Genomic DNA, 15,000 nt, shown 5'->3' on the forward strand with positions numbered 1-15,000 from the left:
GCTTCATTTCTATGAACACGCATTTAACGATTGTAGAATTTATGGAAAGGTTGATTGATTGTCGATTGAAGGAATCAGCACATCTGTATCTGTGCGTTCACATTTAAGACCATAATATCGCAATAACGAGCTGCCGTATCTAACGCCTTCAATTGACATTCAGTCCAATGCTGTTGCTCCGGATGTGGCTCAACGCAGTGAAATGCAAAGAAATGTTGAATGAGAGACGCTCATTCCTCTGGACACCTTGCCTCCGCCCACACCGTAGGAAATGATGTAAATTATATTAGATGTAGATGTAGATTATATTATAAAAAATAAATGCCATCGGAGCATCCCGTTCCCATGTTACATCCAGTATTTGTGTCCACAGAAAAGCAGTTGTTATTTGATGATTGTGTGGGTTTTTTGTTTGTTTGTTTGTTGTTTTTTTATCTGTAAAAATAGGCCAGATTTGACATTTCCAGTTAGGGCTGGAAGATATTGGCAAAATCAAATATCACAATATTTTTTTACGTATATGCCGGTCACAATAAGGACGATATTTTGGGGATGACTACCGCTGCTTTCATTAGATATTTACACACGACAGAACGTCACGGGAATGATGTTATCTCGTCGCCGTCTCAACGGAAAAAAAATTGTCGCCATTTCACGGCGACTTTGCACACTCGTTCCGGTATCAAAGTGAGCGAGTAAATACACCTGGCGAGTGAGGACCCATGTTCCTGGTGCACTTCAAAACCCCAAAAATCTGTCAATTTGGAGACGGGTCCTCACAAGTACAGTAAAACAAACACACATGCAGGGAACAAAGCTCTGCTTTGTGGAGGGGGGGGGGGGTTTCAGGAATCCGAAATTGCGTAATGTGATTTTCGGCCGCTCCCTCATGACAATGCTCGCCCCTCCAATTAAAGATGAACCGGGAGAAGGAGCCTCTTTCTCCAGAAAGGCTCAGATCTTATTAGGGGAAATCGCTGAGCAATTTTGTCTTATCTTTCCTCTCCTCCTTTGTCCGCATTCCTCTGCTCTACAATGGAGTGGAGGGCGATATGTCAGAAAGTTTCTACCAACCGCCGTCAACCCCAAAAACTGGCGACGGACGATATATTCGCGGCAGTGTTTGTTTGGCACGGCGTGGGGGCATTGGGGTAGAACAAGGATTTTCAGCAAATGCATCCCTGTTATAGAAGTGCCGGATTTATTATTCACAAGTAAAGTATTTACACAAAAAAACATCAGTTTTTTTACTGAACTAAGTCCCATAGCAGCGGAACAGCAACGGGGAGACTCGCACGAACGGAAATGAATAGATCTAAAATAAAAACACAGGCACGGGATGCTGTCCGGAGGAGACGTAAAAAAAAAACCCCAAAAAAACCTCCAGTCCAATTCTCTCGAGTTGGATTAACGTTTTTTTTTTTTTTTTTTTTTTTTTAATTCACAAGTAAGAAATGAAGGTCACTGCAGTTTCGTGAAAGACCCGTCGGAAATCAGTGTAACACGAACGTGCATATGGCCCAACTCCAACTGCCAGTTCCAATTAGTGCACGCTTCAAATCGCGCTTCACAGGTTAATTATTTGCCGAGCTGAATTCTTGAGGAGCGAGCCATTAAATTAACAAAGTACAAGGGCAACAAATCACGGGGGAAAAAAACAAAAACAAAACAAGACTGCCGATCGGACCAGCCAGTCGCCCAAACCCGCTCCACAATCACCGCTTCGGCTCACCTTACGTCCGCGCTCCTTCTCCTCCTCCCCTCCTTCCCTCTCTCCTCTCCTCCTTCCTCCTTCCTCCTCCCGCTGGGGCGGCCGTGTCCTGTCGTGAACCGAAGCCATTTAAATGTGGACCGTTTTCAAACTGTCTTCAACTCTGCTAATTGGAATTAATGTGGGGGTCATTTATCAGGCTGAGAGAGAGCGAGAGAGGGAGAGAGAGAGAGAGAGAAAGAGAGAGAGAGAGTAAGAGAGAGAGAGAGAGAGAGAGAGTAATAGACGTAGAGAGTAAATTAGAATCTATTACTCTCCATTATGGCACATAACACACTTTTGGAGATGCTCATGTTCCATGTTCCTCAGATATTTGTGTGGAAAATGTGTGTGGCAGGTAAGTTTGTTCTAATAAGTGAATTGTCTGCAAATAAGTTGGTGCTAATAAATCCCAATTAATGGTAAATGAGAAAACGGGGCGTGTAATGAGCAATTTGCATAAATATGCGGCAATAAATATTTCTGGCTGCCGGTGACATTCCTGACGTGCACTCAGAAATGAACATGCCGGAGAAGTTGAGATAAGTGGGAAACGTGACGCTTCCCTAAGTGGACACAGGTGAGGAAGAAACGATGCACAATAACACATTCTGTGCCCAAAGTGCTGTTTCATGAATTATTCAATCATGGGGAGCATTGCATGCAACGGCAGCAAAGAACCCAAGAATGGAAACAATAAAAAATAAATAAATATATATATATATATATATATATATATATATATATATATATATATATATATATATAACTTTTAGAGTACAATTTTCTATTTTGGATTAATTTTAAAGGTAAATATATACATAATAAAGGATTGATGAATGGCCAAATTCAGCCTCTATACATTTTATGCACAAATCCATTCTGCTCACATTTTATGAAGGAAACCATTCTCAATATTTGTGAATACATGGGAATGCAATCTCCAAACTCAAAACTGAAGTTTTAGTGTTTTGCCGCCCCCCCCCCCCTTTTTTTATGTATGTGTCAATATACATATATAACACATTGTATGCACACACACTCTTTATCTCTCTTGCCTAGTAACAAACACACAAGTACACACCCAAACAGCTCGGTGACAAATATGAGCTCTCTGTGTCAAATGCATCATGTTTTATGAGCTGCTGGCAGCTGCCCTGAACACTTTGGCAAACCCCTGTCTGTGTGTGTGTCTGTGTGTGTGTGTGTGTGTGTGTGTGTGTGTGCGTGCGTGCGTGCGTGCGTGCGTGTGTGTGCATTCATGCATTTGCATTTGCAAGAGAAAAAAGTCCAACGAAAGTGATAGCAAAAACGTGTGTGTGTGTGTGTGTGCGTGTGTGTGTGTGTCTGAAGAGACTCATTGGACCAAAGCATTTGGACGGAGTAGGTTGTTTGGCACGTCAATGCGTCTATCACTGTGCGTGCACTTTAGCAGGCTGTGTGTGTGTGTGTGTTAGGGATGTTAAATGTGTCGACTAATCGACCGACCGTCGACGGTTTTCCTGTCAACAGTAAAAAGTAAAATCTTTTGTTGTTGTCGTTTGTTTGACATTCAACAAACTTTACTGTTTGTCGCCTATTCAAAACTCATTCCAAATAAAATACAAAACTTACGGCTTACTTACTTACTGTTTTCCAAATGGGAGAGGGTGCAGAGTGTGCATGTGGCGCTACACGCTGCACGAGTTTTGCTTTCTCAGGATTCTTTGTAAGAATGCCAAGGTCGGCCGAAGATGGAGATTTATTTTGAGCCCGTGATGTAAACTGCCTCCTGTCCTATCCCATAATACACGCACATGGCACATACTGTATAAGCCGCGATGCAAAATGAGCTTTGTCATCAGCTTGCTATGTCAGACTGCCATCACGTGTAAAAACACGCAGTTCTCTAGTGTTTTTATAGCTGAATATGTAATTCATCATGATTAATAATTCATTTATTTATTTGAGCCTACGTTCGCAAACGCACACAAAGAAATTCATTGTCGGTTCGTTAAAACGGTGGAGCGCGATCCGCAGCTCAGATCAGAGCGATCTTCATTCCAAACAAAGTGTGTTTTTATTGTAGATTTAATTAGTTTACTCAGTTTTTTGATTGAACAAAATAACAACAGAAAAGCCCCGTGTGTAAACATGCGCAACGGGGACACTTTCTCAGTCACTCACTGGTAAGGTTTATTACATGATGCACTAAAGTGAAAAGGTAAAAGTCCAAGTTCGTTCTCTGTTGAGACTGTCCCAGTACTTCCATATAGTTTGATTAAAAACATTTTCCCTGTACAGTATGATGTCATGTGGCACAAATAACACGGTTATTTCGTTATTTAACATGGTTAAATTGCATCGCAATATTTCTTTGAGATGTTATTCTGACAGGTATAAAATGCACATATACAACAATGAACAAATATAAATAAATATAAAAAATAACCGTGTCACTTCAAAATAAATATATTTGCAAACAACATCTAAATAAATGAGTGCAGCTATGTGCACATCGCTTCTGGTGTGAGCGTTCGGTAAATGCCTCCGACACATCGACTGGCACGTCTGTCTGTCTGTCTGTCTGTCCGTCCGTCTGTCTATCCATCTCATTTAAACTCCTTTCTTCTCCTCCCTCCTTCCTCCAGGTGAGGACGGTGACCAGAGGCCGGTGCTGGTGCTGTCCTACCCTCAGTACTGCCGGTACCGGGCGGTGGCGGCCCGCCTACAGGAGCGGCCGGTGTGCGCGCTGACGGAGCCTGAGGTGCTGGCGCTGGGCGGGGTCGCCGGCGCCTCGGAGAGCACGTGCGTCCTCTACTGCCGAGACACCTTCGACCACCCCACGCTGCTGCTCAATGAGTGCGTGTGCGACGAGTTCGGTGAGTGGTGGAGAGAGCGGGAGAGGGAGAGAGAGAGAGAGAGAGAGAGAGAGAGATTTTACGTGATTATGACAGATTTGCCGAAATCCTACGTCTTAATTGCGACCACGTTAAAGAGCCAACCTGAGGTTCAGCTGCATATAATCATGAGAATCATGAAAATCACACATTTTCATTCATTATTTTTCATGGTGGGAGGATTAGTGCATTGCTGTACAGATAATCGGCTTGAAAAAGGTTTCACAAAAAAGAAAATTGATATATGATGCGATGTAAAGTGTCTTTGAGCAATGTGAAAAGCACTAAACGTATTATTATTATTATTATTATTATTATTATTATTATTACTATTATTATTATTATTATAATTATAATTATAATTGTTATTATTGGAAATTGGGAAATTGGAAATTGATGGGGGGATAATGAATGTGGTCAGTGCATATGCTCCCTAAGTTGGGTGTGAGATGGAAGATAAAGAGGAATTCTTTAGTGAGTTGGATGTAGTGGTGGAGAGCTTCCCCAAGGGAGAGAGAGTAGTCGTTGGAGCAGATCTCAATGGGCATGTTGGCGAAGGGATCAGAGACATAGGTGACGAGAAGGTGACAGGTAGGTATGGTGTCAAGGAGAGGAATGTGGAAGGACGGATGGTGGTGGATTTCGCCAAAAGGATGAAATTGGCTGTTGTGAATACATATCTCAAGAAGAGGGAGGAACACGGGGTGACATTGAAGAGTGGAGGAAGGCGCACACAGGTGGACTACATCTTATGCAGGAGGTGCAATCTGAAGGAGATTAGTGACTGCAAAGTGGTGGTAGGGGAGTGTGTTGCAAGGCAGCATCGGATGGTGGTCTGTAGGATGACTCTGGAGGCCAAGAAGAGGAAGAGAGTTAAAGAAGTGCCAAAGATAAAATGGTGGAAGTTGAAAAAGGAAGAGTGTTGCATGCCATTTAGGGAAGAGGTAAGGCAGGCAATAGGTGGGAATGAAAGGTTACCAGAGGACTGGGAAACAACTGCAGAAGTGGTGAGGGAGACGGCCAAGAAGGTACTTGGTGTATCATGCGGGAAGAGGAAGAAAGACAAGGAATGCATTAGAGAGAAGAGGAATCAAAGTCAGCAGGAGTAAGACAGAATACATGTGCCTGAATGGGAGGGAGGGCGTCGAAAAGCTGAGAATGCAAGGTGTGGAGGTGGAGAAGGCGGATGAGTTCAAGTACTTGGGGTCGACCATCCAAAGCAGCGGAGAGTGCCGGAGAGAGGTGAAGAAGAGAGTACGGGCAGGGTGGAGTGGGCGGAGAAGAGTGTCCGGAGTGATCTGTGACAGACGGGTTCCAGCAAGAGTGAAGGGGAAGGTCTACAGCACGGAAGTGAGACCAGCTATTTTGTATGGGTTAGAGGCGGTGGCTCTGACAAGAAGGCAGGCGGCTGAACTGGAGGTGGCAGCGTTGAGGATGTTTAGCTTTTCATTGCGAGTGACAAGGACGGACAGGATTAAGAATGAGTACATTAGAGGGACAGCTCAGGTTGGACAGTTTGGTGGAAGAGTGAGAGAGTCCACATTGAGATGGTTTGGACACGTGTGGAGGAGAGATGAGAGTTAGATTGGGAGAAGGATTCTGAGGATGGAGCTGCCAGGCAAGAGGAAAAGAGGAAGGCCGAAGAGAAGGTTTATGGATGTGGTGAGGGAGGACATGCAGGCGGTGAAAGCGAGGAAGATGCGCAGAACAGAAGGTATTGGAGGCAGATGATCCGCTGTGGCGACCCCTAACTGGAGCAGACCAAAGAAGAGGAAGAAGATTATTATTATTATTATTATTATTATTATTATTATTATTATTATTAATAATAATAATAATAATAATAAGAAGAAGAAGAAGAAGAAGAAGAAGAAGAAGAAGAAGAAGAATAATAGACTGGCTCAGGAGGTAGAGTGGGTTGTCTAGTAATAGGAACATTGCCGGTTCGATCCCGGCTCCTCCTGGTAGCCTGCTGATGTGTCCTTGAGCAAGACACCTAACCCCCTCACTGCTTTCTCGGGCGTCGCTACATGGCAGCTCACTGCTCCTACATACATCACCTACTGGATGGTAAAATGCAGAGGAATGCATTTCGTTGCCTCAGTACTTGTACTCCGCGCATTGACAATTAGTTGAATTATTGTGCCAGACTGAATTAGGTTTTTGGATTGGCTGTTTTATTATGCCTGACTTCCCTTCCTTTCTGTTTTACTTTGCGATTAAGTGACAAAGTGAATTATATCAAAACATCCCGCAAAACGCTAATGTGCATTTTTAGAATGTCTCAGACGGTGTCCAGTTTTTGCTGCCGACTTACTGCACCGGCGTCACAAAGTCCTGAGTGATCTACAGGAGGTTTTTTTTATTGGTGCGTCCTGGAAGCACGGGACGGGAATCTGTCACGTTATATTAATATCGTGTAATAAAACGGTATATTATCCTTTTTCTATAAAATAAGACTTCTGTGTGCGTATGTGTGTGACTGCGTCGGTGGAAGCTCTTGCAGATAGCAGGCAGCAGTAGGCAGCTCTTGCGGATATTCCCCTGAAATTTCTCCCCGGGGGGGATTAATGAAGTGTTATCATATCTTATTTTATTGTTTAAAAAAAACCCAATAATATTAATAATAATTAATCAGCTTGAAATATATTGATATCTTTTTTTTTTTTTTTTTTTAATCCAGAAGCTGATTTCGGGTCCCATTGACTTACATGGGACCCGAAATCAGACGCTTTTCCGCAGCATCTCACGAGGAGTCAAACCTCGGCCTCCGAGGACGGGGAGGAAACGGTGAAACAACAATGGTAGTTAGAGCAACAGTGAAGGGCTGGGATTTATCACCAAAATCTCCGAGGCTGAGCTCTGAGCATGATGTCACCGTGCTGCAGGAGTCCCGGGCCGCACGCTGGATTTATTACCCTGAGAACAAATTAAATTTTTCGCGAGATATGTTTTGAAATATGTGAGAGGGTGGAGGGGGGGGTGGAGCGCTCTTTTCTACACCCGGGATGACACTGTAGCTGGCGTTCCATCTTCTCTTCTCCTTCTTTTTTATTTATTTTCTTTCTACATGCAAACGTCTACATTTAGCCGCAACGATTTTCCTCCGTTCTTTTATTATAATTTTTTTTTTGGCTCCCCCCGCATGTAGGCGGGGTATGTACGGTTGTTCTACGCCGCCGTAGACTCAGGCAGGGCGCCGAAGACCGAAAGAAGAGGGGAAAAGAAATTGAATGCGGAAGGGATTTTTAGTGTTTTTTTTTATTTATTTATTTTTTTAACAACAGTATTATGGCCGCTCCGGTGATTTTTCGGGGGGAAAAAAACAAAACAAAAAGAAACAAAATGTCCCTTCCGCAGCTCGCCGGAGAGAGGAAGAAAGCCCCGTTGAATGAAACCAATTATTTTATGGTGACAGGTGTGACAGGTGTGAGGGAACAGGCCTCCTTCCGGCGACAAAGCGCTGCTATTTGTCCCGCTGTTAAAATCGTGGCGATATTTGAATTCTGAGAGCGAGAGAGAGGGAGCGAGAGAGAGAGAGAGATTCCATTCAGCCTACTTCAGTTCAACAACACTATTAATAGCCATGTGCAGCCGACTTTGGGGAGGTAGAAGTTGCATAAGAATGAAAATGGTATCACCTTTACGCTTCATTTTTTTTATGTGTGGATTTTGAAACGTGCATATTGCAGCGACACTGAATACAACTTGATTTGAGGCGATCTTTCCGGGGTAACCTTGTGAAATGCCTCGGCTACTACCCTGTTAGTGATTCAACCAAACGCAACGCTGTAGCTGGATTTTAATTTGCCGTTTAAATCCGCCTGCGTGTCCGCAACAACCGGACCAAATGGAGTCGGAAGCCTGACAAAAAATATCCCAAAAAAAACGCCGCGGTCGGCGACGTCGGGGCGACCTGCGGCCACACACACCCCCGCGCCAATCTGAACCACCAGGGTTTTTAACGCGGTGCATTTTAAAGGATCGATGCGACGTGGTGTCGCAGACCAGACCCTTCGCGGACCAGTGTCCGTCATCGGAGGTTGCGCTGAAAACATGGAAACAGCCTCTATGAACCTGTACAAATGTATTACGGACAACCTTGAAATCATGTGGGTTTTTTTTGCAATTTTTTGGACTAAAGGGCCTCTGTGGGGTCGGCGAGGGGAGCAGGGGACACGGTGGGAAGAGAGGGAGGAAGGGAGATATGGAAAGGGGAAGGTAATACACTTACCCCGAACGCTGCTATACAAATGCCCAAATTTTTCTCCTAACTGAGCCTCTTTCCCAGGAGTAACCCCCACTCCCTCCACCCCCACACTCTGTCAGTGTTAGGGTTCAGAATCGTCCAAACCCATCTGGGGCTTTTACCGGGCGACGCGCCCAGCTGCTCTTGTGACGATTGTAGTATTTTTATTAACTGCGGCCGGTCGACTTGAAGTATAGAAACAGCCTATTTACTTAATGGAGTACTTAATTATCCTCTGCTACTCCGGCGAATACAGCGATTTCTCTGTCAGGTCGCGAGCCGCCTCTGGCAGAATCTGCAGATAAAGGCACTCAAAGGAATATTCATCGCTCTCACTGGTTAGACCGGAGCTAATTTCTTATCAGGGGCTTATTGAGGAAAAACTGAATTTTCACTGTGAAAATTGTGGATTAACAAAAAAACACTCCAATAAAGGTTTAACAGTCGTCATGGAGCGTTAGAGCATTGATTAAGCCGCCTATATCATCGCAATGATGACCCATCATTGCATTCCACCAACAAAGGAAACTAGGTTTAGAGGAGCACATCCAAAATGCAAATACTATAAAGTGCCACCGAAATAAAGTATCAAATATGGGATGTTTTTTTTTTGTTTGTTTGTTTTTTTTGTTTTTTTTTAACAAAATAATCTCACGGATTACCACTTTAAGGTGATGTTAGTTATTCCGTGTTTATTCACCCGTTCTTCATATTGGAGTTCCCTAACATTAAACATAGATGTTTCCTGTGTGAGGGAGACATGTTGTTCCTTTTTACGGTAAAATATCAGTCCTCAGCCCATTAGTCTGCTGTAAATGGCATCATAAGCCCCCGCTGCCAAAAATAACGGAATAAATAAAAAACATTTTAAAACCGATGCGGGGGAAGGTTTATCACATCAACTGCATTGCATGGAATGTGTCATGTTGGTCAGTAATTATAAAGGAAGGAAATGGTGTGTGTGTCCGTGTGCGTGTGTGTGTGTGTGTGTGTCCGTGTGCGTGTGTGTGTGTGTGTGTGGGGTAGTAGACGCAGGCTATTGATGCTTTCCAGATGGTTCTTCTTTACAATGTTTTTTTCGACACCGACTTCAGTGATTCAGCCCTCTGATTAATGGAAGAGCGAGATATTTCACTCCCCAGCAAAAATATGATCTTCTTACGAAAACACGAGTCATCACATTTCCTGGCCAAACTAGTAATACTAATAATAATAATATTCATTTGACAAGAGCGCCGTATTTTCTGAAGCGTCTTTTTTCCCAAATGTGGTCTTTCGGAAACAAAGACTGGAATTCAAAGGGCGTTTTATCGAAAATGAGATTCCATGCATCGCAACCGCTGGAATAACAGCCGCACGACGAGCGTTTTGGGTTATGTCATGAGTGACGTCTCCCCGACCGGCCCCCAGGCTCCGTCAGTCCCAGCGCTCGGTTCTCCGGCTCCGAAGCCCAATCAGGACGTAGTATTCCAGCCGTCTTTGAGGGAGAGACTGAGAAATGATGCATCCGACGCAAGGAAAATCCTCGGGGAAGGGGAGAACAAAACAAACAAAAAGGAAAAAAAAAAAAACACCACCACCAGAAATCTGTTCGTAGAGAGCGGCGAAAAAGGCAACGTGGAATGCAGAGCGCCAGGGCTGATGGCTGTCGTGATGATTCACTCCAGCGTGGCATCAAACAGAATCCCACACAAAATATATTTTCGTCTCCTCCTTCCTGCTTCCGTGCGGCATCGCAGCGAGCGATAATTGCTTCACGGAATGGACCCAGTCCGTGGAGAACATGTACGCTGTGTTTATGACCTCTTTTAATTATCATAGACGAGGAAAAAAGAATGGATAATGGGAACACGGTCGAAAAATAAAAAAAATAAAAATAAATTTAAAAAAGATTCCGTCATTTAATCAGTGGTGCAGGCGCCGTGTAATCAGCTGCACCGGGCCCCGAAATGCTCAACGTTGCGTAACATCGTAGGAGAAAAGGGGCAAGTGGCATTCCACTGCGGCTGCAGCGGCTCCACGCCTGCTGCGTCTGCAACTCCATGTACGATCGCTTCGCTGCAGACCAGCCGTGCTCGTGTCTGCTGCCGGCGTTTTTTCTGCAATTTAAGAACATGGGCATGTTTTTCGGGGGCTTTTGACATTGTTTTCTTCTGTTTTATTTTATTTATGTATTTATTTATCTCATTATTATATTTTATTTATTTTATTTGTTATTATTTTTTTGTTATTATATTTATGATTTTTTTTATTTATCAATTACATTTATTTATTCAATTTATCGTTTATTATCGTTATTATTACTTTTGTTATTATTTTTGTTAAGGTGAGGGTTAGTGTATTATATTTATTTAATTCTTTATTTTATATATATATATTGTATTATTATTATATTTTTTATATTTCGAGTTACGGCTTCTCCCTTGTATTTTTTGTTGTTTTTTTTTGTTTGTTTTTTTGTTTTTTTGTCCATTTTTTTGTTATATCTTATTTTATATCGTTTTCCTTTTTTTTTTATATTTTATGGCCAACATGAAAAGGGGGAACTAACTTGGTTTTGGTTCTTTTAAATAACCACTGCCTCTGTCTTCTGATGAATTTCCTGACACCCAAGGTCGACAGGGACGCCTTCCAACTCATTCTTTCGCTCCCTGCTGATCTGTTTTTAGACGGTAACACTGTTCTCTAAATCCAGATTCTCTCACCTCCTTTTTTTGAATCTTTCTTCTGTTTTTTCACACCCTCCGCCTTAAGTTGCACGAGCAAATTTGCAGAAAATCGACACCCTTTTTTTTGGGGGGGGGGGGGGGGGGCTGCTCGGCTTGGTTTAACCTGATTTCGTAGTTCTATATTAAACTTGCACGACACGTTTCGGGGACTCGACGAAGGACGTACAGTAGTAGTCGTGCATGTGAACTAGTGTTTGGTCTCAGAATAACTTGTGATCCAAATATATATTTTTTTCTTTCCACAAAGTCATAGCTGCGTCCTGGAAATCTGTGATTCACAATCTGGGCTAAAACAGAGAAGGTTATGCATGTTTTAGCAGCACGTATGTCTCTGCCATTTGCCATATTAACAATTCAGAGAGACAGACACACAGATTTAGGCTTTTCCCTGCTCTCTCTCTCTCTAACTATCCTTCATCCCTCTATCTATCTATCTATCTATCTATCTATCTGTCTGTCTGTCTGTCTGTCTATCTGTCCATCCGTCCATCCGTCCATCCGTCTGTCTGTCTGTCTTTCTATCCTTCATCCATCTATCTATCTATCTATCTATCTATCTATCTATCTATCTATCTTACTGTCCCTTGTTCCAACAATCCAATATCACATTCAACTACCTGGTCATGTAAAGTATGATATAAAAGTAAGAGTGACATGTTTGGCCTCATCCTCAGTAATTTAGGCCTCCAAAGTGGCTCCTGCAATTTGACTCCTGTCTTAATATCACCACATTGTATATGATACCCCTAAGAGATGATTAGGCATCATTTTGTGCTGATTGGAATTTGGCCATACAGTATTCCAGGCTTAAATAGGATATCAGTATCAGATAATAGCCCAAGCCAAAGCCCAACATCATTATCATAAATATTTAGGTATTAACCCTTGTCTTGTGTTTCAGTGTTCAACCAATGAAAACCTCATCATCCAGAAATGGCTGGTGCTCGAAAGATAGGCATATTTATCCTCCTCAAAAAGTAATTAATCATCAAACCGGCCATAATGGTCATCATGTTCATGTTTTTTTTTTATTTGCTGCCATGTTTTTAGTATCTCACACATGTCATGTTTGTATTGCATTTGATGAAAATCTGATTTGGCACAATAACATTCATCACGAGGAGCTGCCCCGGTGGCCCCCGACATGATGGCGACAAATGGAACACATCAAAACAATGATGTGAATAATTTCATTTCATTTCCTTTTCATAGCAAGACAGCACATTTTTTTTAACGCAGGTGTATAAAGCCCCCGGGTTTGTGTTGTGCAGAGTAATGCCCTCCGCCGACCGCAGAATGAGCGGTTTGAAGGCAGATCTGATGTCGCGAGCCGGCGTGACTGCACATCTGGCGCAGCCGTCGGCCCTTGGAGCATTCTGACCATGTCTTTTTGGACTGACAGCCTTCCCTGACTTGGTTGTGACTGCGGTAATTTTCCATTCCATCGGCGTCGCCTCTCTTTCAACCCGTGTATTTTCTTCCTCTTCTTCACCGGCGGATTGGTCATTGCACGCTCAGTTATGCTCAGCATTGGCCCTCGGTTTGGGACACTTCCTCCTCCGTCGCCGTCCTGCGTCAGAGCGAGGGCTCCGCTGTGCTCGTCCTCCTCTTCCGACTGTCGCTTCTGAGGGGCCGAGTGAGTAAGTGGTGAGCGGGAGTTGTTGTTTTTTTTTTATGGCGGTGTGTTCCGCCCCCTTCCCGGACAGGGGGCGGAGGCGATTCCCCACAACGCGCGGGAGATCTGCGCCCGTCTCGCGTTTTGTCCGCGAGGGCATTTCTCAGCTTTTTGTACGCGGCAGCCTCCCTTTACCAACAGTTCAAATAAAAGAGGATCAGAGATTTGGCCTCTTCTCCTTTGTGGCCAAAACTGACCGAAGCATTAAAACGTTGTGCAACGTGCTTATGTACGTAAATAAAAACGTGAACACGTCAATATTCTGTATCTGTTCATGACCCCAAAGTCAGTACATACAGTACAGTATATTTACCAGCTTTTCAGCGATGATTAACACCTAAATATCAGGTCAAATCTGTCCAGCTTAATACACTTTCCTTTAACCCTAACTTGTTTTTAAAACATGTTGGATGTGTCTAGTGGAGAGGAGCGGATCACTCGTCGTGTTTTAATGACCTTAGTCATCCAGCCGTCTCTCCTTCGGCGTCAGAGTCTTCAGGCCCGGTCCGTAAGTCGGTCTATCCGGTTGATTTGAGAATAAGAATTTCACTTATCCTCCCTCCCTCCCTTCTCTCAAATCGTCCACGCGGAACTCCTCCCCCCTCTCCACCGTCTCCCGCCGAGCGCGTCGAGGTGCTTTACCTCTGGGGCGCGGGAATTAGAATTAGAATGAGACTTAGCAGGTGAAGGAGGTTGTAATGGCTTTGAGTCCCGGAGCCGAATGTCGCCCCCCTCCCTCTCGCTCCGTGTGCGAGCTGATCAGTGCTGCGTCTTTTTTCAAAGTGCCTCCTTTATCCAAACCCCCCCTGGTTCCGAGCCAGGACCCCCCCCCCCTCTCCGTAGCTGCCCCTTTGGAAGCCTGCGTCTTCCAGGCTGAACTTCATAAAAAATGGATCGCTTCCTCGCGGATAGAAAGGTGAGCCGCAGCCCGGCAGCGGCCAAACTGTCATTCGAAAGCTCTGAGATGCGTTCCTATAGGCAGGACCCAACAGTTATAGCTGCCCAGTTGCCCCCGGGGCAACCAGATTTTGGACCACCGTCAACCATCTCTCGCGGTCTGGTTGCCCACTTTGCAAGTGCAGTATATTTCTGCCAAGGAAATGACGATATTTGGGAAAATGGATCATAATTATATAGGATCATTATCAGTCAATTATATAATAGTTAACATTCGGCAATCGTTTTGTCAGTCTTGGCAGCCGACGCCTCGCGCATGGTTGCCAACTTGGCGACCGCTTCTGAAGGTTCGCGCCGGGGCCCGGTCGTCCTTGCCATAACACGTCAAAATATGACGACCCTGCGTGTGGAAACTATAAGAAGGCTACGCAATCTGTTTGAAAGGGAACTTTCCCTTCCACTTGCACTCCATTTGAATTTCACCATTCTCATGCCGTATTCCCTTTCGACCTTTTAGCGTGACTTTGCATCGGGAATGAGCGGCGCCAGGCGAACATCGCGGCTGCTCCATATTCATCTGTCAACCGCATATTATATTATGAGAGAAAAGGAGAGGAAAAAAAAAGGAGGGATGTATGGAGTCAAACGAAAGGCTGCACGCCGTTCCTCTCATCCGGCTGATTCGGGCATTCAGCAGCAAACGCTCCCAGTGTGCAACGCGTGCAATGTGTCTTTTGGGGATATTGGGGCTTAATTTGCTGCCGCATTCATTATCGGGCGAAACTCTTGATATTGTGTCGTTCCCTGCAGCGGTGTGTGTG

The 15,000-nt window shown here is 44.1% G+C and overlaps 1 protein-coding gene across 1 annotated transcript in view; it reads left to right on the forward strand.

Moving 5' to 3' along the window:
- Positions 1 to 15,000, forward strand: part of arid5b (AT-rich interaction domain 5B) — a gene marked incomplete at its 5' end in the record, with an annotated part of 94,108 nt that overhangs the window by 43,437 nt on the left and 35,671 nt on the right. The window contains one exon of the mRNA XM_080021211.1: positions 4,381 to 4,611. Within this exon, the coding sequence (XP_079877337.1) occupies positions 4,381 to 4,611 (231 nt within the window). The remainder of the gene's footprint in view (positions 1 to 4,380; positions 4,612 to 15,000) is intronic.

The sequence above is a fragment of the Zeus faber genome (assembly GCF_960531495.2).
Source record: "Zeus faber genome assembly, chromosome: 20".
NCBI classification, from domain to species: Eukaryota; Metazoa; Chordata; class Actinopteri; order Zeiformes; family Zeidae; genus Zeus; species Zeus faber.